Consider the following 22,957-nt stretch of genomic DNA (forward strand, 5'->3'; position numbering starts at 1 on the left):
ACAGCTCATCATATAGACACTCCTATACTCGCACTTCCATTGGCTTTCTGACTCTGGTATCAAAGTCTAGGAGACCTACAAGAGCAGTATGTGGAGAGGCCCTTTTTTTCTCTCTTACTTCCTCAAAGTGTTTGCCTAAGTCTTAATCTCCTCCTGTTTTTCAGTCAATTCTCTGTACATCTTGGCTACAGATATATATTGATTAATTTTCTTCCTCCTCCTCCTTTCTCCTTCCTCTTCCTCCTCCTCCTCCTTTCTCCTTCCTCTTCCTCCTCCTCCTCCTTTCTCCTTCCTCTTCCTCCTCCTCCTCCTTTCTCCTTCCTCTTCCTCCTCCTCCTCCTTTCTCCTTCCTCTTCCTCCTCCTCCTCCTTTCTCCTTCCTCTTCCTCCTCCTCCTCCTCCTCCTCCTTTCTCAATTTTGGTTTTTCAGTGCTTAAGACATAGATCCATAAGCTAGTGCTGCTGGCAAATAATTGTTGTTTAGCCTAAGCTGATGTAACTTACTTGTTGACCAACAGGACAAAGTTGTTATTGGAGTTGCTTACGATTGCATGGACAAGATGGTTTATTGGACAGACATCAGTGGCCCTTCAATCAGCAGGGCTAGCCTGCATGGTGGAGAGCCAACAACTATCATCAAAACAGGTAACAGGACAAAATTCTTCCTCTTGCTACTCTCTAGGAACGGCATTAGAGACTTGAATTTAGTAATATGTACTTCCTAGGTGTGGCCTGAGCTGTAGCATTACAAATTGATGTTATTTGGGTAAACAATAACCAACAAATCTGGATAACATAAAATGAAAAAAGATTTGCTCCCTATGCGATAGCCCTTCACTGCCTTTCCACTGCTAAGATAGGTGAGAAGTCGGTTCTCTTTAAATAAACTACATTTTAAGGCCGGAATTGGGAGCAGCATGTCACTGAGATATTTCTGTCCTTATTTGCAGTTGCAGGATACCATATCTGTCTAACTATTGAGTGTCTTGTGAACATCACTGGGGATGTTTTAAATGAAGTTTGAGGGATTTGAAACATGAATCAAGCTGCTATGGTGGTTTTAAAGCATATCTGAAGGCGCTAATGGGTGCAGGGTTCAGAGCCTCATAGTGTGGTCTTTGGACAGTGTCTCAGCTCCTCACAGGAATGTTTAGAGGGTTTCTGTACCCGATTACAGTCCTAGGCTGTGCTTATATTCTTGCTGTGTTTAACAAAGAAAAGAAACCCCTCCTTTGGATGCTTTGTCACTTCTAGGGAGGAATCTTGAGGTAGGCTTGAGGCCTTTACTGCTCTTCACCTGTGGTGGCATCCTTAGGGCTGCCACTATAGTAGGGCTGCACAGCTAGTACTCTCAGGGCAAATCCTCCAGGTCATGACATCCTGGATTTTTAAAGCACACTCAAGACCTCACTTTCCTATGTTGAGGACTGGCTGTGCTATGTTGTGCCCAGCCTGGCAGCCTTTGTGTAGCCCACCTCTTTTAGAGTCACGTCTTGTCAACCCTACTGATCAAAAAGGGGGGTCCAGCATCCTTCCTGAAAAGGTCCCTTGTTCCTTGTTACAGTTTGTGTCCTGTTCTTACACTTTTTCTCCCAACACTCTGCTGCTCACTGCAATCCAATTTCACTTTCATTAGAAGGGTAAGTGTAAGCCCGTGCATCTTAAATATGAAAACCTTTTTTTAGATGGAAAGGATTAAAGGGAAGGACAGGTTTGGAGAACAAAGTGAATGGGGAAGGGCATTAAAAAGCCAGCAACAAAAATAGGTGGAGGCACTTTCTGAATCCTAGTGTCCTCAGGATCCTAGAACTCCTGTGAAGTCAAAATACTCAGGACTTCACCCTTGCTTCAGATCCTTTGCAGCTATTGTCACAAAAAATTAGAAAATTATTTTAGCAAAATGATCAACCAGTTTTAAAACTGCAAGAAATTTGCTTTAGTTTTCTTTGGATGCGTTGAGTATCTCTACCTGGAGTTTGTGCTTCAGAATAGCCAGTTTGCTGGGATTCCATTCAGGCTCTTAGGAGCAGCAGAGAGATGGGGGCAGCTTGGATCCTACCATTGTCCTGAGAGGGGAAAAGGGAGAGCTTAAGGCCATCCCTAACCATTCCAGCAATTATGGAACTTCACATTTCTGTACAATTTGATGGCTGAGATGTTTGTAGGACTTCTTTTTCATCCCAACATATTTAATCTGAAAGGGACTCTAACCTGTAGTGCAAGCATGTGCCTCTACAACTACAAATTCTGTGAGGAAACGATTTCCAAATTCCACTAATAAAGTATTTTATCAGATTCTGCACTTTAAAAAGTGAGGAAGATTAGTGTTGCTAAAAATTTTATATGGATATGAATTTGTCTAATGAGAGTGTGTATGCATGCATTAAAAATCTTGCAGCATATAAAATATTTTTAAAATATTTATGAAGGCTGTCAACTAAATTTGATTATTTTAGGTAATTCAATATGCTTCAGTGCCACATGGAAATCTCATGGTTTTTATCTGCTACAAAAAACATTGTATGTGTAAGGACATCTCATGATTTTTGTTGTTCACATAGGAAGTGAATGCCATTCCTGAAGAGATGTTGAGCGATGTTGCACTTTACTTTCTGTATGTTAACGGACTCTTCAGTAAGGAGTCAGAACAAAATAAGGTTGAATATTCAGTATTTGAATGGATGTCTTCTATGCTGGCCAAAACTGAAACTTTAAAATTTCAGGAAATAGGAAAATGCCTCCCTCTCAGAAGACTCATAAGAATTCTTTGTTTTGTTTTGATCTTTGCCTTTTTCCTCCTGTGAGCTGCAGCTGCTTTCTTCAGTTCGCATGTATTTTTGTGGAATGCACTACTTTTTTGTTTGTTAAAGCTCTTGTGATCCAAGTTGCATTACTTTGCAGAAACATATTTTATTGTGGAGCCCCATCCAGTTCACATATATCCCTGCAGCTGTATAGCCTGTGGAGGCTTACTGAGCTCTGCAGCTGTGGAGGCAGATCGGGAAGGAGAGCTTTCCTCTTTGTTGGAGGTGTTTAAGTCATACCAGCCATACATGTCTGTACAAGCCTGTCCCCAGGGACAGAGCCTGTGACTGTAGCAGGCCTGATGACAATACGGCAGGAACACGTTTGTGCCTCTGGAAAGACTGGTGATATGTGAAGCCTATATATTCCCTCACTACTCCACGGGGGATAGTTTTTTCTGGCTCGTTGTCAACCAGACAGGAAAGATATTTACTTTAGACTTCTTTAAATCTCCTGGCATATAGCTGAAGCAAGGAAACTAAAGCAAGTACCCTAGTCAGGGAACAGGGGCTCCTGGGAATCGGTGGCAGCACATCTTTTGCCTGCTACCTTCTTCTGTTTCCTAAAAGAGGCTGGGAGGTCCTCCACCACCATTTAGTCAGTGATCCTCTGATACCAGAGACTGGGGATTGTCGCCACCATTATCTCAAAACAAGGCCGCTCTCAGCAGCCTCTGCCATTAGCAAGAAAAGAAGTGGGAACATTTGAGGGTCTGAAGTATATGTGAGGTGGTTTCTTGCAGACAACAGGCGTAGCTGCACAGAGGCACTTGGAGAAATACAGGTAGTAATGTGAAGTCAGTGTAACTAAGTTAAAGTATGCCCAAGTACCCTTGGGAGGAGTAAAGAGATGATTCACGTTTACTTTCTTGGGTCCTGCCTGTGTATGAGCCATGACACAGAAGCAGTGAGATACAACTTATTTGTTCTTTTCTGCCTCTTCAGCAATGAATATGCATCCAAAATGTCATGTGTCCAGGTTAAGTGTGGTAAGTGTAATCTACCTGTGTGAGACAACAGAGGCGGTTTAGGCTATTGTGCCAACTATTATTCATAGCAAAGTCACAGTAGCAAATTTTAGACAGCTGTACCCAGACTAAATGCCTTTTCTCCAGAAAGGTTGTTTGTGTCACATACTGTTTATTTAATGGCTGTCAGTAAATAAACTTGAGAATTAATAGAAGACTATTGGGCCACATTCTGTCATTCTTGGATATTTACATGATGTGTGGTTCTGCACTTGAAAGGTGGTTTGGTTTTTTGGGTTTTTTGTTTGTTTGTTTGTTTTTAACAGCTGGCTGGTATGAAGGGTCACTTCACCTTTTTTGGGGAGTGACTGTGTACAATTCTTTCTTTTTCTTTTGGAACTGAAATTGGACTCAAATTGATTTGTACCTGGCTTTGGCTTCATTACATCACACAGCCTTCCTGCTCTTTTTCAATGGATGTATGAACCTTGAAAATTATAGAGCAGTTTTTCCTAGTGGCTGAATTAAACCTTGGAGTGCTATATATTTATTCTACTTCCTTCATCTGAGTTAGAAATTACTAATGCTAAAGCAGAAAGGTCATTATCTGCTATTTCCTGTTGCTTTTGGAACAACTAACTGTCCAAGAAAAACTGTGCACATACGGTACTAAAACATGTTCCAAAAAGGATTGCGCTGCAAAAACAAAGAACTAGATCTAAATTCCATCAGTTAGCTAATATCATTATCTCTAGTGTGTTGGAACTTGATTATCTTTAAGTATTGCATTGGCTAAACTTAGCATAAATCCAGTTTTCAGGAGGGGTGCCATGTATGCCAGTACTAAAGAAGGGGAAATATTAAGGATTATAAAATCCATTGTAGATCTTGGCCTGCTAAGGAGGGTAGAATAAGATTCTGATAATCTCTACTGTTTATTTCTCTATCAACTCTTTTTCTGTGTCCACCCCCAAAGGAAAGCTTACATGCATGATGAGTTGGTTCCCTATAGAATTTGTCATTCTATGTATTTATGAAAGTTCTGTGTATTTAAACTTCATAAGGTAAAATGCATATTCCTCTTCCAACTGCTATGAAGTAGCTTTTGTTGAACCACAGCCAGAAAACTGAAGAAAACTTATCAATTAGGAGTTATGCTTATGAGGCTGACATTGTGTATTGGGAATAAATATAATGCCTAGGCATGTTTTTCTCTGTTCTTCTGCAGACTTGGGAAGCCCTGAAGGGATAGCTGTAGATCATCTAGGTCGCAACATCTTCTGGACTGACTCTCAACTGGATAGGATAGAAGTGGCTAGACTGGATGGGCGCCAGCGTCGCATCCTATTTGACACTGGCCTGGTGAACCCCAGAGCAATTGTTGTGGATCCTATGAGAGGGTATGGATATGTTGTCAAGAGATATGTGCAAAGCTTGAATTTATTTATTTATCTATCTGTTTATTTATTTATTTAACATAAGCATATATTCTGAGTCCATGTTTTTAGGCTGTCTGTAGACAATAATAGGACTATCTTTTCCTAAAACAACTAACAAACAGAAATGGAGCAATCTACTTGTGTCCTGTGTCTGAGTGGTAGACTGAAAACAAAACTTCTAAAATGCCTGCTAGGTAATAATGTGATATTTTATTGAGAGGTTTGTCAAATGCTTATTTGAACCTTGCTTTCAGTACATTGTTTGCATAATGACAAGTGTTGCTCTTAGCTAAAAAAATTTTTTTTTGCAAGCTTACTGGTTTAAAATACTAGATTAAGCAATCTTTTATTTTCGTTTCCATCATGACAGCCCTTCTTCCTGTACAGTGTTCCTTCTTTGAAAATTCCCATGGTGTCTCTTGTGTCATCATTTTCACTTCTGTCATTCAGTTGCCTGAGAAGGTCCTATTAGGCTTCTGTTTGAAGATGCTGATAAGTACATACTTTGAAAATTAAGCCTATAAGCTGCAGTCACAGAAATAGCCTAGAAGAGTGTCAGTAGGAAAGTGTTAAATGTTTTCAAGTTATGGTTCCAGCCTGCAAAAATGAAAGTATCTAAATACTTTTATGTAGTCGTTGATCTGTTGACATTTTTTGCCTCTGAATATTGGAAGAAATACAGGGAAAAATAAAACTACTACAGAGTCCATGGTAGTGCTGCATGTCTGTTCATTACTGTCTGAACTTGCCTGCTATTGTCCTAGTGCAACTTTCTATGTAGCATGGCCACTGCTGAGAAGAGGCATTTCAATCAAAATACTCAGAAGCACAGAAGCAAAGAGGCTTTCTTTTCAGTCTTGAATTGCTGGAAAGCTCTATTAAATGATTGCTTAATTGATATAATAGGTGAGAATTCATTTATGAACAAAAGTACTATATTGCTCAGGGAGAGGTTTTTGGAAGATGCGTCCTCATTCCAGATGTTTGCAAGCAAAGTTTGTAGTGGGAAAAGAATGCATGTGATTCATGAAACTTTGAGTGATACAGAATTAAATGGAAAAGTAATGGTATTGATTTCTCTAATTCCTTTAACATAAAATAAGTTTTCACATAATAGTGGGGTGAAAACATCTGTGGATGTACATCAAGTGACAGCATAATAAGGAAAAAACGAATGCACTTCATGGTGTGAGAGAAGGGGAGAGGCACAAGTGTAATCAGACTGAAGAGGGACCTCTGTTCATGCAGAACCCCACTGACGGAGTAGGGCTCTGGGTTCAGTTCAAGCAGCACAGACTTCTGTCTCCTAGTAGACCCTCTGTGTGTGTTAAGGAGTAAACAAAGGTGCTTGCATTGAGGGGCTATGTAAATTCTCAGCCACAGAAAAGTGCATCCAAGAAAAAAAAAACCCACCACTAACAAATGGCCATTAATAATAAAGCATCAGTGAATTGATGGCCCTCTCTAGGGTTCTCCCTGACCATGAACTACTCTGATTCCACTGTATGTTGCTTACTCGGTGACTGAAAAGAAAAATGTAGGTTTGAATGAATCCCACAAATGTATGCCAAATGCTCCTGCTGCTTAGACTGAGCAGACATGATGGGTGGTGAGGAGGAGAACCATAGACAAACATTTTGAATCATCCTTAGAACTGTTGAAATAGAGGTCTTTTGCCTGGCATCTTGCACGTAACCTAAGCAGTGTGGAGAAAGTATTTCTTCTCATCTATGTGCTTGCTTTTTTTTGTTTTTAATGGAAGGGTAACATTTGCTACATCTTCACTAGACTTTTGTTACTTCTATTTCAAAGTGCAATGTGGTCTTTCTTATTTATTTAAATGATTTAGGGTGTGTGCATGTTACTTTTGTGTCCTTAGCATTTTCCTCATTTAAAACAATCTTTTGAAATCAGTTACTGTCTTAATTCTTGCCTTTTTCTTCCCCTTAAGAAACTTGTACTGGACTGACTGGAACAGAGAAGATCCTAAAATTGAAACTTCATACATGGATGGCACAAACAGAAGAATTCTCGTTAAAGATGATCTTGGGTTACCAAATGGGCTGACATTTGATCCTTATTCCTCAATGCTGTGCTGGGTAGATGCAGGTAAAGAGATGTTAAAATTTTTCTTCATAATAGTAGTTGTTGTGGTTTAAATCCAACTGGCAACTAAGCCCCGCGCAGCTGCTCACTCCCTCCCTCCCTCCTGCCAGGATGGGGAAGAGAATCGGAAGTGTAAAAGTGAGGAAAGTCGTGTGTTGAGATAAAGATAGTTTAATAGGTAAAGCGAAAGCCATGCACGCAAGCAGAGCAAAACAAGGAATTCATTCACCACTTCCTATCAGCCAGCAGGTGTTCAGCGATCACCAGGAAAACAGGGCTCCATCACACCTAATGGTAACTTGGGAAGACAAAACACCATAACGCTGAGCATCCCTCCCTTCCTTCTTCTTCCCTCACCTTTATATGCTGAGCATGACATCATATAGTATGGAATATCCCTTTGGTCAGTTGGGATCAGCTGTCCTGGCTGTGTACTGTCCCAAATTCTTGTGCACTCCCAGCCTATTCACTGGTGGGGTGGGGTGAGAAGCAGAAAAGGCCTTGACTCTATGCTCAGCAGTGATGAAAACATCCCTGTGTTATCAACACTATTTTCAGTACAAATCCAAAACATAGCCCCATACTAGCTATTATGAAGAAAATTAACTCTTATCCCAGTCAAAACCAGCACAGTAGTAGAATAAGTATGTCCAATCCTGAAATTATGCACAGCCAATTAATGTTTATAGCTCTTTGGGCTGCATCTTAGACTTCATGCCTTTCTTTTTGGCTTTAATAATGTCTCCATTTATTCATTGTGACTACCACTGTAGCATTCACATGAGACTGTGCAAGCTGAAAGACTTCAATTCTGATCACAAAGCTGTCTAGGAATGCAACAGGTTTATATATCTGTGTCTTGTATGTGGCTATCTCTTTAGGTAGTGCTTAGGCCTTTGTAGAAGAAGTTGTGAGTTAAGACCAGGAAAAAACACTGATTAATCTAATCTGGCGCTATTGTTCTAAGACATGTAACTTTAGGCAAAGTCTGGCTCATATTTGACTGAAGCAAGTCTTGAAAAAGCAATTCACACTAGAATTAAAGATCAAGAGACGAAGGTTCTGCCACTGACCCATTGTTAGTTTTGTGCCATTGTCTTACCAGTAAAAAAAAGTGTGCTTTTAATTCTCATTTGAATTCTTTTTATTTTTTTTCCATCTTGCTGTCTTTCTCCCTGTAGACTCTGCCAGAGATGATCTCCTGTGGAAGTGCTTTTACACTTCAAGTGACCTTTTGAGTTTTTGATAAAATAAAAAGATTGATCTCTCTTTTTCACTGTAAGACACTTTCTCAACCTACAAATATATCTCCTTGTGCTATCTTTCTTTTCTTTTTCTCTCTCCCTCTCTTGTTCTCACATTTGTCTCTTTTCCTTTTTCCCTCATTTTGAAACCCACTACTTAAGAGAAACCTATAGGTGTTTACATTCACTAGCAGTGTTCCCAAAGTGTGTTGTAGCTTTACAGCTAGACGTTTTTACACTACATTTGCATCTACAAGTTAGATGTTCTTCCCACAGACTTGCCTTCATGGCCCAACCCAGCAAGCAGTTTGGAACATGCTCAACAAAATGACTTTGCAAAACTGCCTTCCAGAGGAGGTGGATCTGGTTAGTGGTTGAAGTAGCCCTCCAGAATGGAGGAGACCTTCTGTCAGCTTGCACACCAGCCTGAGGATGCGGGTATCTATAGCAGGAATCTCAGCTTGTGAGCAATCTCTATGGCTGCACTAGGCATCTGTGTTCCTATAAGTTAGCTGGTGTGCTGATTAGCATAAGCACCAAAGTACTTTTCCATCCAATCTTCGGCACGTACGGAGATGTGGCATGGGGAGGGCTTTGGCTAAGCAGCATACTGAAAGACTTACAGAAAGTTTTACTCTGTTCATGCTTGCATACTTATACTTGTCCTTCATCCCCCATGAGAGCTCTCTTGCTCTGATTCAAAGGCTTAATTGTTTCACTACACCCAGGTACCAAGAGGCTGGAATGCATGAACCCTAATCAGCTTAGTCGACGAAAGATTGTTGAAGGAATTCAGTACCCTTTTAGTGTTACAAGCTATGGGAAGAATTTATACTACACAGACTGGAGAAGGTATGTTATCTGCTAAAGAAATTATGGAGTGCTTTAATCTGTTCTTTTCCGTGGTAGAAACTGAAGTATATACTGCATTTCTCATGTCTGACCTCTCACGCATTTCTTTTTTTTGCTTTCCTGGCAATAGCTGATGCAGGGTGGAGTGGATCTCTGTAGAGTTGACCTGCTGATATTGCCAGTTAACTGAGTTTTCATTTTCAGCATAGTGAGTTGTCCTCTAAGAAAATGCTTTTAACACTGAACATTTTTGGGAAAGGAGTGGGAGTTAACATGTTTCCCTTATGGCTGTACTTGCTGCATTGTAGAGGGCAGAAATTAGCCACTCGTGGCTTTCTGTGCCCTATATTATCTGAACGTTCAACCACAAATAAGAAAAAACCATTTTTTGTCTTGATGACACTTTCTTTGTTGCAAGTGATCTAAAACTTTGACATATGATCAAGACTTCAGAGATTACTATATTTTCCATAAAAATATCCAGTCCACGCATTTTTAAATTTTTATTTTTCCTTGACATAAATGGTTGTGTGGGTTGTATCTGCAAACTCTTACACAAATTACTCCATCAATTGCAACAGGAAGAGCTATTAATGTGTGTAAGGATTTCCAAGCTAGAACCTAACAGCTGGGAAGTGCTATTCTAGAATAGGCTTGTATAAATGGGAAACAGTGTGTTACAAGTCTCTCAGTTGACTGCCCTTTTATTTTTAGGAAGAAAAGATTGCTTATGACTAGCTGTATGCCTTCTGGATATCAGGCTTCACCTGAAATACAACATTGTACATAATCATTATGCATAATAGCTGCAATGTCAGCTATACCACAGAAAATGTCAGAGGGGCAGAATATGGAGAATGTGTCAAAACTACTAACAGATGTGCTCCTGTAGAGGGACATTGTCCTGTGTTTGAAGTACCTTCAAAATTAGTAAGGTGGCTCCCTGCTAAATTTGTTAGCTGCCTAGAATGAAGGTTATGACATATCTGAGTTGGCTAGCAAAGATGAGGTCTTGGAGGATTTTGCTTCTGGTGTCACTTCCTGATTGTAAAAAAGAAGTGAATTCAGATTTCTTCCCTTTTGGGGGGGGGGGGGGGGGGCGGGGAGGTGGTTGGTTTTTCGGTTGGTTGGCTGGTTTGGTTTGGTTTCCCCTGTACCTCCACCTTCATCTTACTTCTGTATGTTCTCTTCTGCATATGCAGGGATGCTGTTGTAGCAGTGGATCGCACGATTTCAATAGAAAAGGATAACTTCCAGCCTCACAAGCGCTCCCGTCTCTATGGAATCACTACAGCCTTTGCTCAGTGCCCAGGAGGTAATCCAGACGATTCTCAAGTTTTTACAGCTGTGCAACACCTTAGCATATAAATGAACTTAGTAGCAGCTCCCATTAACAGGCTGCCAACTGATCTAGGTATTACTGAAGAACTGGTTAATGTTTAGATTTCCATTTACTAAGAAATTAAAAGCCACCTAAATTTTTTTTCATAAAAGCGGTTGTTGTGGTTGCCATATGAAACCAGAATAAGGAGGGAAGAAGGGGCCTGTCCTATCCATTATGAAAGGACAAGTATATGATCAAGATGAGGATCTGACATGGCAAAAGCTGCTATGTTGTCATTGTCTAAATGGAATGCTGTATTCATGGCTAAGGCCTTATTTACTTATTTTTAAGTTTAAACTGCAGAAATACCATGGTTTTCCACATGTCCTTAATGAGATCCAGTGTTTTTAAAAAGGGAACGTTCAGAAAACAGCAGGTAGTAGAGTGGCTGGGCTAGTCTTTCTGCTCCGTTGATTGTTAAGTTTTTCAGATACATTATTGAAAAGCCCCTTGTGAAGCTCAGAAGAGAGGAAGTTGATATTGAAATAACAATTTATTCTTTGGGAAGCAATATCACTGTTCAGTTATGTTGTTCTTAGCAAATCACAGCTAGGAGAAGAGTTCACTTTTTTTATTATTACAACGTGGCTGGAATGATAGTTTTGGTGTTTTTACTTTAGGCTTAAAAAACACCTGAGATAGTTTATCTTCAAATTATTCACTATATATAGTAAAAAACATAATTTTATTTAATTGAAAGCTTAGTTCAGAGCTTAAAAATGCATATAAATGTCATAATTAAAAAATCAGTTACGTTGTTATTTCTAGTTAATTCACAGTTCCATTTTGGTAGGCAGTGTAAAACAAAACATCATTGTGTGCTGAGTAAATGCTTGTGTTAATAATATTCAGAACCTTGGTATCATTTTTTCTCATCATATGTCTGTTGCAAGTGTTTTTCTTTTTTTCTGATAGATGCCTTTCCCCTCAGATCCACTGCTCCTGGCACTGTCTTCTCTTTCATTTTACCCTCCAACATTAAGGCACTCCTCCCCACCCACATGATTTTTTTTGTTTTCATGGGTCATTCCTCTATGTTTTTGTAGTGGGTGGTATCCAGGGATGATGTTCTGTAGCGTTTTGGACTTTGCCTCCGTGTTGCGCTTTCTGTATTTCCTCACTCACTGTCTCTTGGTTCTAATGTCTGTGACCACTTGGCCAATTTATGAAGGGAATTTCAGGAACAGCCTGTTCTTTTCATGTTGCCTCCTGCTCTGTCCCAGTATCTGGGTCTTTCTTTGAGGTGAGTATCAGAAGCTGACACAAGGGATATGATGACTCCCATCTCCCCAAAGCAGTTTTGTTTCACTCTCAATTTTGTTATGGCTTGTTTCTCTAGTGTAGTCATGAAATCTGCACTTTTTTTTTTGTATCTATGTGGGTTTTATGGCTCTTTTGCTTTTCTTTAACGTTTTACACCTCTCTTCTTTCCCAGGACATAACTACTGTACAGTGAATAATGGCGGTTGTACTCACCTCTGCTTGGCTACCCCAGGAGGCCGTTCTTGCCGCTGCCCTGACAACACAGTTGGAGTGGATTGTATAGAAAGAAACTGAGCATTAAAATAAGCTTTAGAGCAGCAGACACCTTTTGAAAATGTGCTGTAAAAAATTCACTCCTATCAACACAATCAGACCCTAAAGATAAGCGCTCCATGCTGCTGACAGCAAGCCACAATGCACGTATGCAGACGCACACACATGCAATGACTGTTTTGTAGCAGTTAGGCAAGACAGAACTGGCCAGGTTGGGTCCAACTACATGTTGTTCCTTGTAGTATTATTTCCTTGCTTTTAAAGGTAAATGTGGAGGCCTTAGGTGCACCTGTGCTGGGCTAGGAGGAAATATCTCTTGGCAAATTTGAAGTAACAAATACCAAACAGTAAAGGGATGGCATGACTCAAATCCTGAGAGTGGGTTGTACCTCAGACCATGCAGCAGTTACCTGCATAGTGGCATGCTTAGCCCATCATATATGCAGCTGGACCATATCTCTAGCTGAGAAACAACCAAAGGGTTTCAAGGATGAATAGATGTGGGTGAGAACACCCCGTAATATGACATTTAATGCCTAATTGCATTCCTTCCCACTACCAGTCCTTCTACTTCCAAAACTTGAATCTCAACTTTTGAGATTATGGAAATACTTTATCCATGTGCTGTGAAGGTAGTTCTCACCCTGAGTCATGTGTTCCTTTCCCACAGCACGTGATTCTTTTTAGGTAATCAGCACTGCTTAGTGGATGTATTTGAAGTTTTTGTTGGATTTTAAGAGATTTATTCTATTTCAGTCTGAGGTGAATTCCTGAGTAGTTTCCTAAAATCCACTAAACAAACTTCTGATATAGATCTCAATTGCTGATAGTTCATCGAAGAATGGATGTTTATTCATTTGGAGGTGTTTGGTTTTAAAGGGACACACAGTCATATTTGTTTCCCAAGAGCTTTTAAAATAATACTTCTATGTTTGATTCTGTAAGCCTGAAAGTGTTCTTTGAATCCTATCCTAGTCATCTTTCTTCTTCAGCAAACCATGCCATGCCTTTTGTAGACCATGAGAAACCATGGCAGTTAAAAATCTGATTTCCAGAAAAGTCACCTGTGTCTTGGTGCTTGAAGGAAAAAAGGTGGTGATGCTCAATTTGTGTACCAATGTTCAGTAAAAGCAAAAAAGTATGCTGAAAATCAAAGCAGAGTTGATGTTTTTATCATCACCAATAAGTTTGGAGTGGGGAGGGAAAATCAAAATGCATATTCTTATGTCAAATTAGCAGTACAAATCTGGGAGTGAAGTTTGGCTTCCACACTGTGTATTGGAAAGGAAGCTTACCCACAAGCCAGTCTGCAGAAGCAGAAAAAAACAGGGCTTGGGAGCCTTCTGCCAGAACACATTTCACAATGTCATGATCAGAACAGTAATCTAATATCCCCATTTCCTCACTCCCTTTTCAGACACTACAGTAACAGTTTTAAACAGAGCCAATTCTTAGTCCTAACTGTGTGACATCTTCCTCTTTAATTGTATATTTATCAAAAAATAACAGACCATATAAACATGTAAAAGATTTTTTTGTATAACTTTTTATAACTTTTAATTCATTTTATTCATACACTTAATCAGGTATGTCTTACTGTAAATATCAAAAATGTGTTGAAATGAAGGTGCTTGATAACTCTTTCTCCAGAATTATTCACTTATCTGGTGAAATATTAAAGTTTACACTCTGTACAGATATCTACAGTACAGTCAATAAAAAATTTTTGGTTTTTATTTTCTATAAAAAAAAGTCATGCCTGCAGAAGGAAGTGATATCTGGTGTCTCAAATCTCTTTTCCTGTTGAGTTCTGGGTTTTAGCTAACTCTTATATCTAGTGATGATACTTCTCTTCTAAGATGCAACACTATAGGGGAAAATCTGCTGTTGGGACTTTTGTTTTTTGAAACCAGTAGGATACTTTTATTCAGAACAAATATGTGAGAGCACTTACAGAACATGCAGCTCCCTCTGTTTTGACACAGACTTTTTACTGATTGTTAACTCTTGTTTAACTTTGTCAGGTAAGCATAATTCAGTTACACAATATTTCAGACTTCTATGTTAGTGGAAATATAGGGCAAGGACTAGATTAAATGGGGGACAGAATTTATTCCTCTGCTCACAGATGCCCTGGTACGGAGTTTCTAGGTGACAGGGTGCTTTGCTGCCTGGTGCCACAGCACACCAGCTCTCTGTGTGGCTGCAGATGTGCTGTGGCTGCAAGGAAAGCTGCAAGCCAGGTGAAGTGTGGCCTGTTGGAGGCGGTGATGCTGAGATTTGAACTCCTCAACTTTTACTCCTACAGCGTGTCAGTGCCTCAATGGGGATGGTAAAAGGCTCTGTAGTACTGTGTAGGTAGACAGCTGGAGAACAGTGTGCCTGTCAAGTGAGCCATTGGAAAAGCAGACAGTGGGGCAGCAAGGAGGGCTACTGGGATCTAAAGGGTGGTGTGTGGAGTTACAGGAGGAGATTGGCGTTGATCCATGCTGAGGACTACACATGGAGTTGGAGGGAATTGGACCTTTAGTTCATTCTTTACTGTATGCTTTGATTTTTTTTATTCTGATCCTTTAAAATTGATTTGGACCAACACAATATTCCTCTTTGTGCATTATGACAATTACTAGTTTACTAAACCCCAGTCAGCTAATTCTGTGCTAAGCGATGACAAAGATGTCAAGGAAAATACGCCTCGGCAGAACTTCTAGTGTTAATGCATGAGTTTCTATGTGGTCTGTCAGGCAAAGAGAGAAACGGTATTACTATGGCCTGAATTTTTAGACTGAGTGACTGACTCTCTGTTAACTCTGGTATCATATCTGGCAGTAGCTAGCACTAGATTAGGGGAAGCTTCAGCCAGTAGTATAAATGTGGCAGTTTGCACAACTTCAAAGCAACCTTCAGCATTCCAGTCACTAAAAATGAGGAACTTTTTAACAGCTCAAACATCAGATTTTGTTTCTCAGCAAATACTTGTAGCTAGCTTCGGCTGTTGTAGCTCTGTGTCGGAGTGCAGCAAGGGCAAAGCTGTTCCCTCAAGGCAAGGAGGCCAGCTACTGAGCACGGTAACAAGTCCAGCAGAAGCAGTGGCTTCACCAGCAAGGAACCAGTCCCACCGTACCCCAGGTGAGGCAGACGGTGCTGATAAGGGTGGTTGGGTTCAGCCCAGGGGCCAGACCACCAAGCAAATCTGTAGTGACAGGGTAGGTCCAAAGTCAAGTTCAGAAGTTGAGTTGGGGTCAGGATCGGGCCTGGACACAGTGACCAGGATCAGTGATTGCCAGGCAAGTCCACAGTGGTGAGGCAGGCCTGCAGTCAGTCTGGGAAGTTGGCCAGGATCAGGATCAATGGGGTGTGTGGCTGTGGCACAGCTCAGGCAAGGACCTGGATGAGAACCTCAACTTACTTTTAACCTGTAAAGAACTCCCTCCTTATGGTGAAAATCCAGTGTGGCTTTCTGAAACTCAGTGTCCTGTCCAGTGTCGTTCCAAGTTGGCAAACTGCTTACTCCGCAGTTCTCCAATTGCACAGTTTTGTCACAACATATTAGATTTTTAACTTGCAGGCATATAATTAAGAATGACAGATGATTACTAGAGGATAATGGCCCCTCAATGGCTGTGTCACAATGCATCAGTTTAACCTATAGTTAAATGCAAACTGTTTTTTGTGTAGTATTTCATAGCGTATTGCTTGGAGATCTTGCTGGGGAAAAAAAAAAAAAGCAAGCAGGATGTGAAACACATATGGCCATAGAGACTACAGTTGCGAGAAGGCCCCTGCTCAGCCTGTCTGTAAGAACTAAATACTACTTCCAGAGCCCAAGTCTCCAGCTGGGGATCTGAGAGCAGTTTGTTCATTAAGTGATTGAATCGCCTCCTTTTTTCAAATTCTAATCCACTTGAAATCTGTCCTTTATTTTAGAAATAAGTTTATGACAGCATGTCAGTAAAATAGGTGAAAGATCAGTATATTGTGTCCTGCAAATGTACGTACTGATGACTCTGGAGCTTTGCTTGACTAACAAAGGGCTCAGCAGCCAGTGGAATGCAGTGAGTGGGCTTCCCTGCTGCTTTGTGGCAAAGCAGATGGGGCTGCAGTAACTTAATGCTCTTCTTTTGTTTCCAGAAGGATTCTGGAGTTGATGAATGGGGACAGACTGCCATTCCCAAAAGCAGCCAGGATGGTGTATTTCAGCCTTTGGCTTCTTTGTCTTAAGTGCTCACCAGAGTCCATTCCGTCTGTGGTGGTGTTGCTCACCCTGGGCAGGCAGTGTTTCCTACCCGATGGGGTGTCTAGAACAGAAAGCGCAGAGAGGAGCTGTGTAGTGCAGGGCCTTCAAGATGAGGAAAATGGCCTGCTGTACCGATGTTGACTGGTCATGCCAAGTGGCGACTGTGGATCTGAACCAATAACTTGTACAGCAGCATTGGGGATGACAGTGGAAATCTTCCCAGGAGCTGAGTGTAGGCTTATGGAGAAAGGGAAGTGTGGTGGAAGGCAACTGAAGAGGAAGATGGCAGTGGATGCAGTTTGGGAGGTGGGGGGAGCAATTATCATGATGGTTGTAGTACTGTGCTTTTGTAGTCTTAGGTTCGTTCAGCAGTACGCTGCTGGGGATAGGGTGAGGGAGACTAAGATGCAGAGTTGCTGAGTTATAGTGGATTTTGGAAACCCTTCCAGTCTCCTCCGTTCCTACTAGAACCAGAATATCCCACTGACCACAGCGCTCTCTTCAGGCACTGTGGGATAAACTATGGGATCCCAGATGAATTCTATTTGAGGACAAAATCCAAGAGCATAACATTTTGTTCTTCCCACCCTTCTTCCCTGCTTTATGCAGATAAGAAACCTAAGCAGATAAGCCAGAAGAGAGTAACAGTACAGTCCATCCAGCTTGCTACCAGAGAGGCACGCTGCCGAGCATGACTTCCCTAATTCCTGTGACAGCCCCCGATACTCTGGTGAGCCACTGCTGGCATTTCATGGTGCAGCTCCTCTCCCAAGTTAATACTCCCCAAACAATTTCTAATCCCTACCTGCACCACTTCTTCCAGGACTAGACCCTCTAGCTATGACTTGCTGTGCCCATTAACTGTATACCAAGTGTGTCACAGGGGTCTCTTTAATAACAAACAGCGTCAAAGCACTAGTCTGCTAACAAGCTGCTAAACCTATCCAGCAGCTTGAATTCAAAGGTCCCCAATGACGCATTTGTAAGCATGAGATTTTTTTCCCTTGCATTGTATTACAGGCTGTCTTATTTGTTATTAACCTTTGAGCAGATGTATCTCGTGTATTTGTAAGTGATTGCACTGTAATTAATCATTTATCTCAGCGGCCTGTTGTCCTTTCAAACGTACACATATGGGGAAATGGCAAACCGCGCAGCTAATTTAAATCTCATCCAGGCAGAATATCCTTCAAGGCTCTTGGCTCCCAAGTGACAGTGCAACCACGACACTGATTTCTTCACAACAGTAGAAGACTGATGTGCTGCAATCAGTTTCTGTGCTTATATGCCTTGTAAATCAACTGTCAGGCTGACATGTCACACTGACATTTTTAGCTGATCTTAACCTGCAGAACCAATGGGTGTTGCTTTACAGTTGTTTTCAGCCTAAATCCTGGCATGTCTGCTAGATCCTGTACTGTGTTACACCCAACTAATAAGGCAGAACATGAAGTTTGATACCGCCTTTGTTTCAATTAAATAAAATTTATTTGGTCCTGGGCCAAAAAAATTTGGCATGATGTATCTTCTCCAGATAGACGTATCCATGCTTTGTTGTGGCAGGAGCAACTTTCAGCAATGACAGACGGTTGTGGTCTTCATGTGCTTTACCCTAGCTGTCTGTGACTTAACACTCCTCTATCTGGTAGATTTTACTGATTAATTTTATGAACTTGAGAGTCTGGACTTCACCATTAAAGATGTTTTCAATGTTAGCCATTGATTAAGACAGAGAAGAGGAAATTGTTCCTCTCAGCGGGGGTGCTGCCACAGATTTATGTGCTCTCTGTCAAAGCTCAGTCCTCACTGGGTGTTCCCTGGAATCCAAACTTTTCAAGTACAAGTTGGCAGTACTCATATTTGCTTGATCGTTTCTTAGTTTGGCTGCCTCTGAGAGAAGACATTAGGGTCTGAAAACCTGTATAAATTACAAGTTTGTTCTGATACATTATTTTATTGCTAGTGGAGCAAGAAAATTTAGCTTCATTTTTGTTCTCCAGTGCTGTGACAAATGTATGTTCCTGCAATTATGCAATTTTTATTTTTTTCTTTTTCAGCTTGATTTTTACTTCAGTGAAGAATTACAAAGGGAGGATAAGCATGTTCTTCTGTAAAAAACTCTTTAAGACATTGTTTTAATGAGCAACAAATGTGCAACAGTTAAGGAACACACAGTATGAGTTTGTTCACAGATTTTTTCAAGAATAATGTTTTCTCCTAAAGCCTCAGCTCTTGCACACATGACCCCCCATAACCTTGACTCCAAAAGGCAAATAAAAAGACCAGCACGCGTGATATTATTTTTTTTCCCAAATTTATGTTAACTATATGCCTCCTTAGAAAATCCATACAGAAATTTAGATTGGAAGGAACCTCTGGAATGTGACAAGTCCAATGCCCTGCTCAAAGCTGGGACATCTTCCATGTGAGAGCAGATTGTTCAGGACCTTGTCCAGTCAACTTCTGAAATCTCCAAAGAAGGAGATGCTACAATCTCCCTGGACAGTGTCTCAGTACTGAACAACTTTGGGGTTGAAGTCCTCAAGTCCAATGGGAATTTCCTTTGATGCAACTAGTGACAATTGCTTCTTGTCCTTTCCCTGTGCATCTATGGAAAGGGTTTGTCTCTAGGTCCTTTCTCCAGGTAGAAGATGGCAGCAGTTGCTTCACCCCATTTCCTCATGTGCCATGTACTCCAACCCTCTAGCCATCTTAGTGGTCTTCAGTGGACCTTCTCCAGTTTGTGAATATGTTTCTTGACCCGAGGGCCCCGAATGACACACATGTACTCCAGACATGTTTTTACAAGTCCTGAACAGATGGATGTAATTGTCTTGGTACCTGACCAGGGCTTTGACTTTAATGCTTGGGATGGGCAATAGTGAATGCAGTTCTTAAGAAGAACTGTCTATAGAGACTGTTTGGTTTCTTACACTAAGCTTACCTTTGGGGTGAGGTGGGGAGGGTTGGTGTCAGTTTTTCTGCTGGCCATTCTGAAAGCATGTTATTCTTCATGGCTCTTTGCATTTCTGTTTTATAGGAGCCCTATTCCAGCACACAAAATAGGTATTTATCCATTTGTTGGTCCTGTTTTCAATTCTTAGACCTAGCATGGAGGGGCTGCAGTGCTACCCCTCTCCACTGAAAGCCCTGGAACTGATGGAAGTCCTGGAAAATAAGAGAGCTGAATTCATTCTCCTTGTGTGAGGTGAATTAATCCACTATACTGCAACTTTAGAAGGACTGGCAGGACTGGGAGGTCTCTTACTGTCAAAATGCAGCTGAAAGGCTTTTGGGTATGGAAGGGCACAAGTGCTTGGAGGGAGCTTCACTGGGAAGGGTGGTGTGAGAGAGGTAAAGAAATGTCTCATCTAAACCTCTGCTGGGGTCTGGGCATTCGGCATGGTCAAGCTGTATCGAGCTGAGTACGCACCAGCTGAAGTTTGGAGTTTGCAGTGACCGAGTGTGCAGAAGGGGGTGTGAGATTCTCAGTGCCATATCTATGATGAGTAAGACCCCTTCTGGGTCTGCTCCTCATTCCTTTCATGTGGTTCACTGAGCAATGATGGCTACCTGTGTCGTTCAGTGTAAAGGGATGTTCTGTGCCAAATTACTGTCTGCTTATCAAGTGATACCAGCAGCTTCTAGCTCACTAGTGGGATGTGAAAATTTTGAAACTTTAGGTGGTTAAAAGCAAGATTATTAACATAGAAATCAGCTCAGCAACTCTGCTACCTGCCAGGTAGTCTTAAACCATGAAGCTCAGGAGCACAGCCCTCAGACTTCTCCGCAAAGATACACATGCTGCAAATGGCAAGGGGGCATGCTAAGCACTTTCTCAAAAGATCAGTAGGGCAAGAAGGACCTGCATCTAACCAATTCTTATTATGTTAAAGTGAAGTCAGGATTGGTGCTGTCACAGGAAAGGAAGCCTTGTGAAACACATTTAAATTAAAGATTCTGTCACTTCAGATACTAACAAGCCCCAATACAAATAAAATAATTGTTCTAATATAGCAATCTGAAATATAATAATGGGTTTGGAGAATGTGGAAATAGTCATGTGTCGCAGAAGGCTATGTCAGAAATGAAATCTCTTATTTTCTGTATCTGTCTGTATTTCAGATTCTGCATTTGTTCCACTGAGTTGCTATTGGTCTCATGAGCTCATGAGATGTTTAAAATACAATCAGTCCGGTCACAGGATACCAAAACATTCAGCTGCAAAATACAGCTGAGTGCAATATGCCTTCAGGCAAGTCACAGAATTTAATCCTTGGTGTCGATGTATATCATCAAGTTGCATAACACAAACTGTCTTTAGTACTGTATTAGTGTCATTAAGTTAAATAGCCACCTAGTTACACAGTTTATCATCCACGAGTCAGCCATAGTGTTGTACATGGATCAGGTATTGTTCTCTTAATGCAAAATGGCCTGATATCACTTAAGTTACAGTTAATTTCTGATTCAATGTTTCAGGTGGCTAGTTAAATTACTAATTGCAAAGGGAGAGTCTTCAAGTACAGTTTCCTTAGGCCATTTAAGTCCATTTGCATGGTTTGGGAGGCTTGCTAGAGTTGTGCAAGAGAACAGTCTTTTGTTCTTTGTATCTTGGATCAGTGTGCTGCCTGGAGCTCCAAGATGCATCCAGCTGCAGCTGCCCGAAATGGAGAATAGATTAGGCATCAGAGGAGGTTTTTTTAGGCTCCTTGTAATTGTCTGGATCCCACAGCCCTATTATTTTGCTGTGCAGTCCCCTCACAGCAGCTCGCATGGCTGTAATTCTAGTGTTGGGGGGGGGGGAGTAAAATCAAGGTAATTTGGTAGAAAACGTGAGTTACTTTGAATTAATCTGATTGTCAGGCAGCTGTTGAATGGTTTAGAGTGTGCTAGCAGTTACAAGCCCAAGGTCTGCAGGAAAAAGACGACGTGTAATCTGACTGACATCAGTGAAATCTACTTGTGGTGGGCGCACTGATTTGTAATAGTCGTACAGAATAAGAGTCTAACTTGTGCTTGTATACGCAGGTATCACTCTGAGGAAAACCTGAAAGAGATAACTCTCTTAAATTACAGCTAAACAACCCTGAAGTCACGAGTTTCATCTCTGACCGGCTTCCTTCACAATCAACGGAGGTAGCTCTAAACACCTCTCATTGTCTATCACTAGAGCTGATCAAAAGGTCTCAACAAATTCTTTTTTTATTCCATTTTAAATCACTCCTTTCCCTCTTGTGACACTGGTAAGTAAGGAGTTTTTGTTTTCCCACCATGAAATGATGCTTTCAGAGGCTTGCCATGCAAACAGTAAAACTGAGTTCGAGTCACATTTTCTAGTCATTTTACTGCAAATTTCCGCATAGATGAGCTTCAGTGCTCCTTTTCCATTGGTGCTTCCTCTTTTTGCTTGCAGACATTGCTTTTACTCTTGCTCAGTGAAGACTTTGAAGTGTATGATTTCAGCAAGTAAAGGGTTAACGTGCCCCGGTTTTCTTGCTAGTGAATGACTGAGGCCCCCTGGTGCCTTATTTATTAGCAGAGCTGGGAACAGAGCGAAGCACTGCAGTTACCGAGTTTTCCGTTTGTCCTTGTGTTTAATTACACGGGTAAAAAAGGAGTAAAGACAAAAGAGAAAATGTTCTTTTTCAGTACACATTTGTGTCTGGATCCCACATTTCTTCAGGGCTCTCGTACCCTTTCTTTTTCTTCCAGTTTTCCTCACAACAGTATAGCTTTACAGTACCTCTCAAATGAAGGGTACAAGACCACATACCAAGCTCTCCAATACACAGGAAGAGTTTCATTTTTTTTCAGTCTGGCTTTTATAGTCTTTGTTGCTTGCTCGGTTGGACAGCAGTGGTGGTGTTTGCTCTCTGGACTCCCCTTTGCATTTCTCCTTTCTGTGTCCCCCCCCCCGTCCCCCCTACTTTTAGAAAGGATATTTTGCATTACTTCAACCCTGGCTCCCATTTCCTTGGTTGCAGTTAGGTGCTCTGTAGTTCATTGTTTCTGTTTATGCAAGAATCCACATCAAAGACTTCATCGTTCCCCCTTTAAAAGATCATACAGAGATCAAAAGTAAGACTTGAAAAGCCAAATCTCCCTGGAAAATAGCTTACCCAAAATACCAGCAAAAGCTGTAAGAGCAAGCTTTCAGCAATTCCGCGTGTTGTTTTTTGATTAATGCAGGTGTGGTCACAGCTCATGTAACTGGACACCATCTAGTGGCAGAAGGTCAAAAATAATCTGATTACAATCATGGGTTTTGATCCATTCTCTGGGGTTTATTCAAGTGCTTATAGTGAGCAATATAGTGAATCTTCTTGCTGAAGATCTTTCTCTGATCACAGACCAGAAATGTATTTGTTGCAGTGATTCACAAACT

At 41.1% G+C, this 22,957-nt stretch overlaps 2 protein-coding genes across 2 annotated transcripts in view; one reads left to right on the forward strand and one right to left on the reverse strand.

The window, feature by feature from the left end:
* Positions 1–14,068, forward strand: part of NID1 (nidogen 1) — a 45,785-nt gene extending 31,717 nt beyond the window's left edge. The window contains exons 15-20 of the mRNA XM_049831540.1: positions 518–644; positions 5,000–5,171; positions 7,162–7,319; positions 9,289–9,412; positions 10,615–10,727; positions 12,232–14,068. Coding sequence (XP_049687497.1) covers positions 518–644; positions 5,000–5,171; positions 7,162–7,319; positions 9,289–9,412; positions 10,615–10,727; positions 12,232–12,353 — 816 coding nt within the window. The 3' untranslated portion in view covers positions 12,354–14,068. The remainder of the gene's footprint in view (positions 1–517; positions 645–4,999; positions 5,172–7,161; positions 7,320–9,288; positions 9,413–10,614; positions 10,728–12,231) is intronic.
* Positions 1–22,957, reverse strand: part of GGPS1 (geranylgeranyl diphosphate synthase 1) — a 407,079-nt gene that overhangs the window by 134,895 nt on the left and 249,227 nt on the right. The window lies entirely within an intron of this gene.

Source organism: Accipiter gentilis, chromosome 28 (genome assembly GCF_929443795.1).
Source record: "Accipiter gentilis chromosome 28, bAccGen1.1, whole genome shotgun sequence".
Classification (NCBI taxonomy): Eukaryota; Metazoa; Chordata; class Aves; order Accipitriformes; family Accipitridae; genus Astur; species Astur gentilis.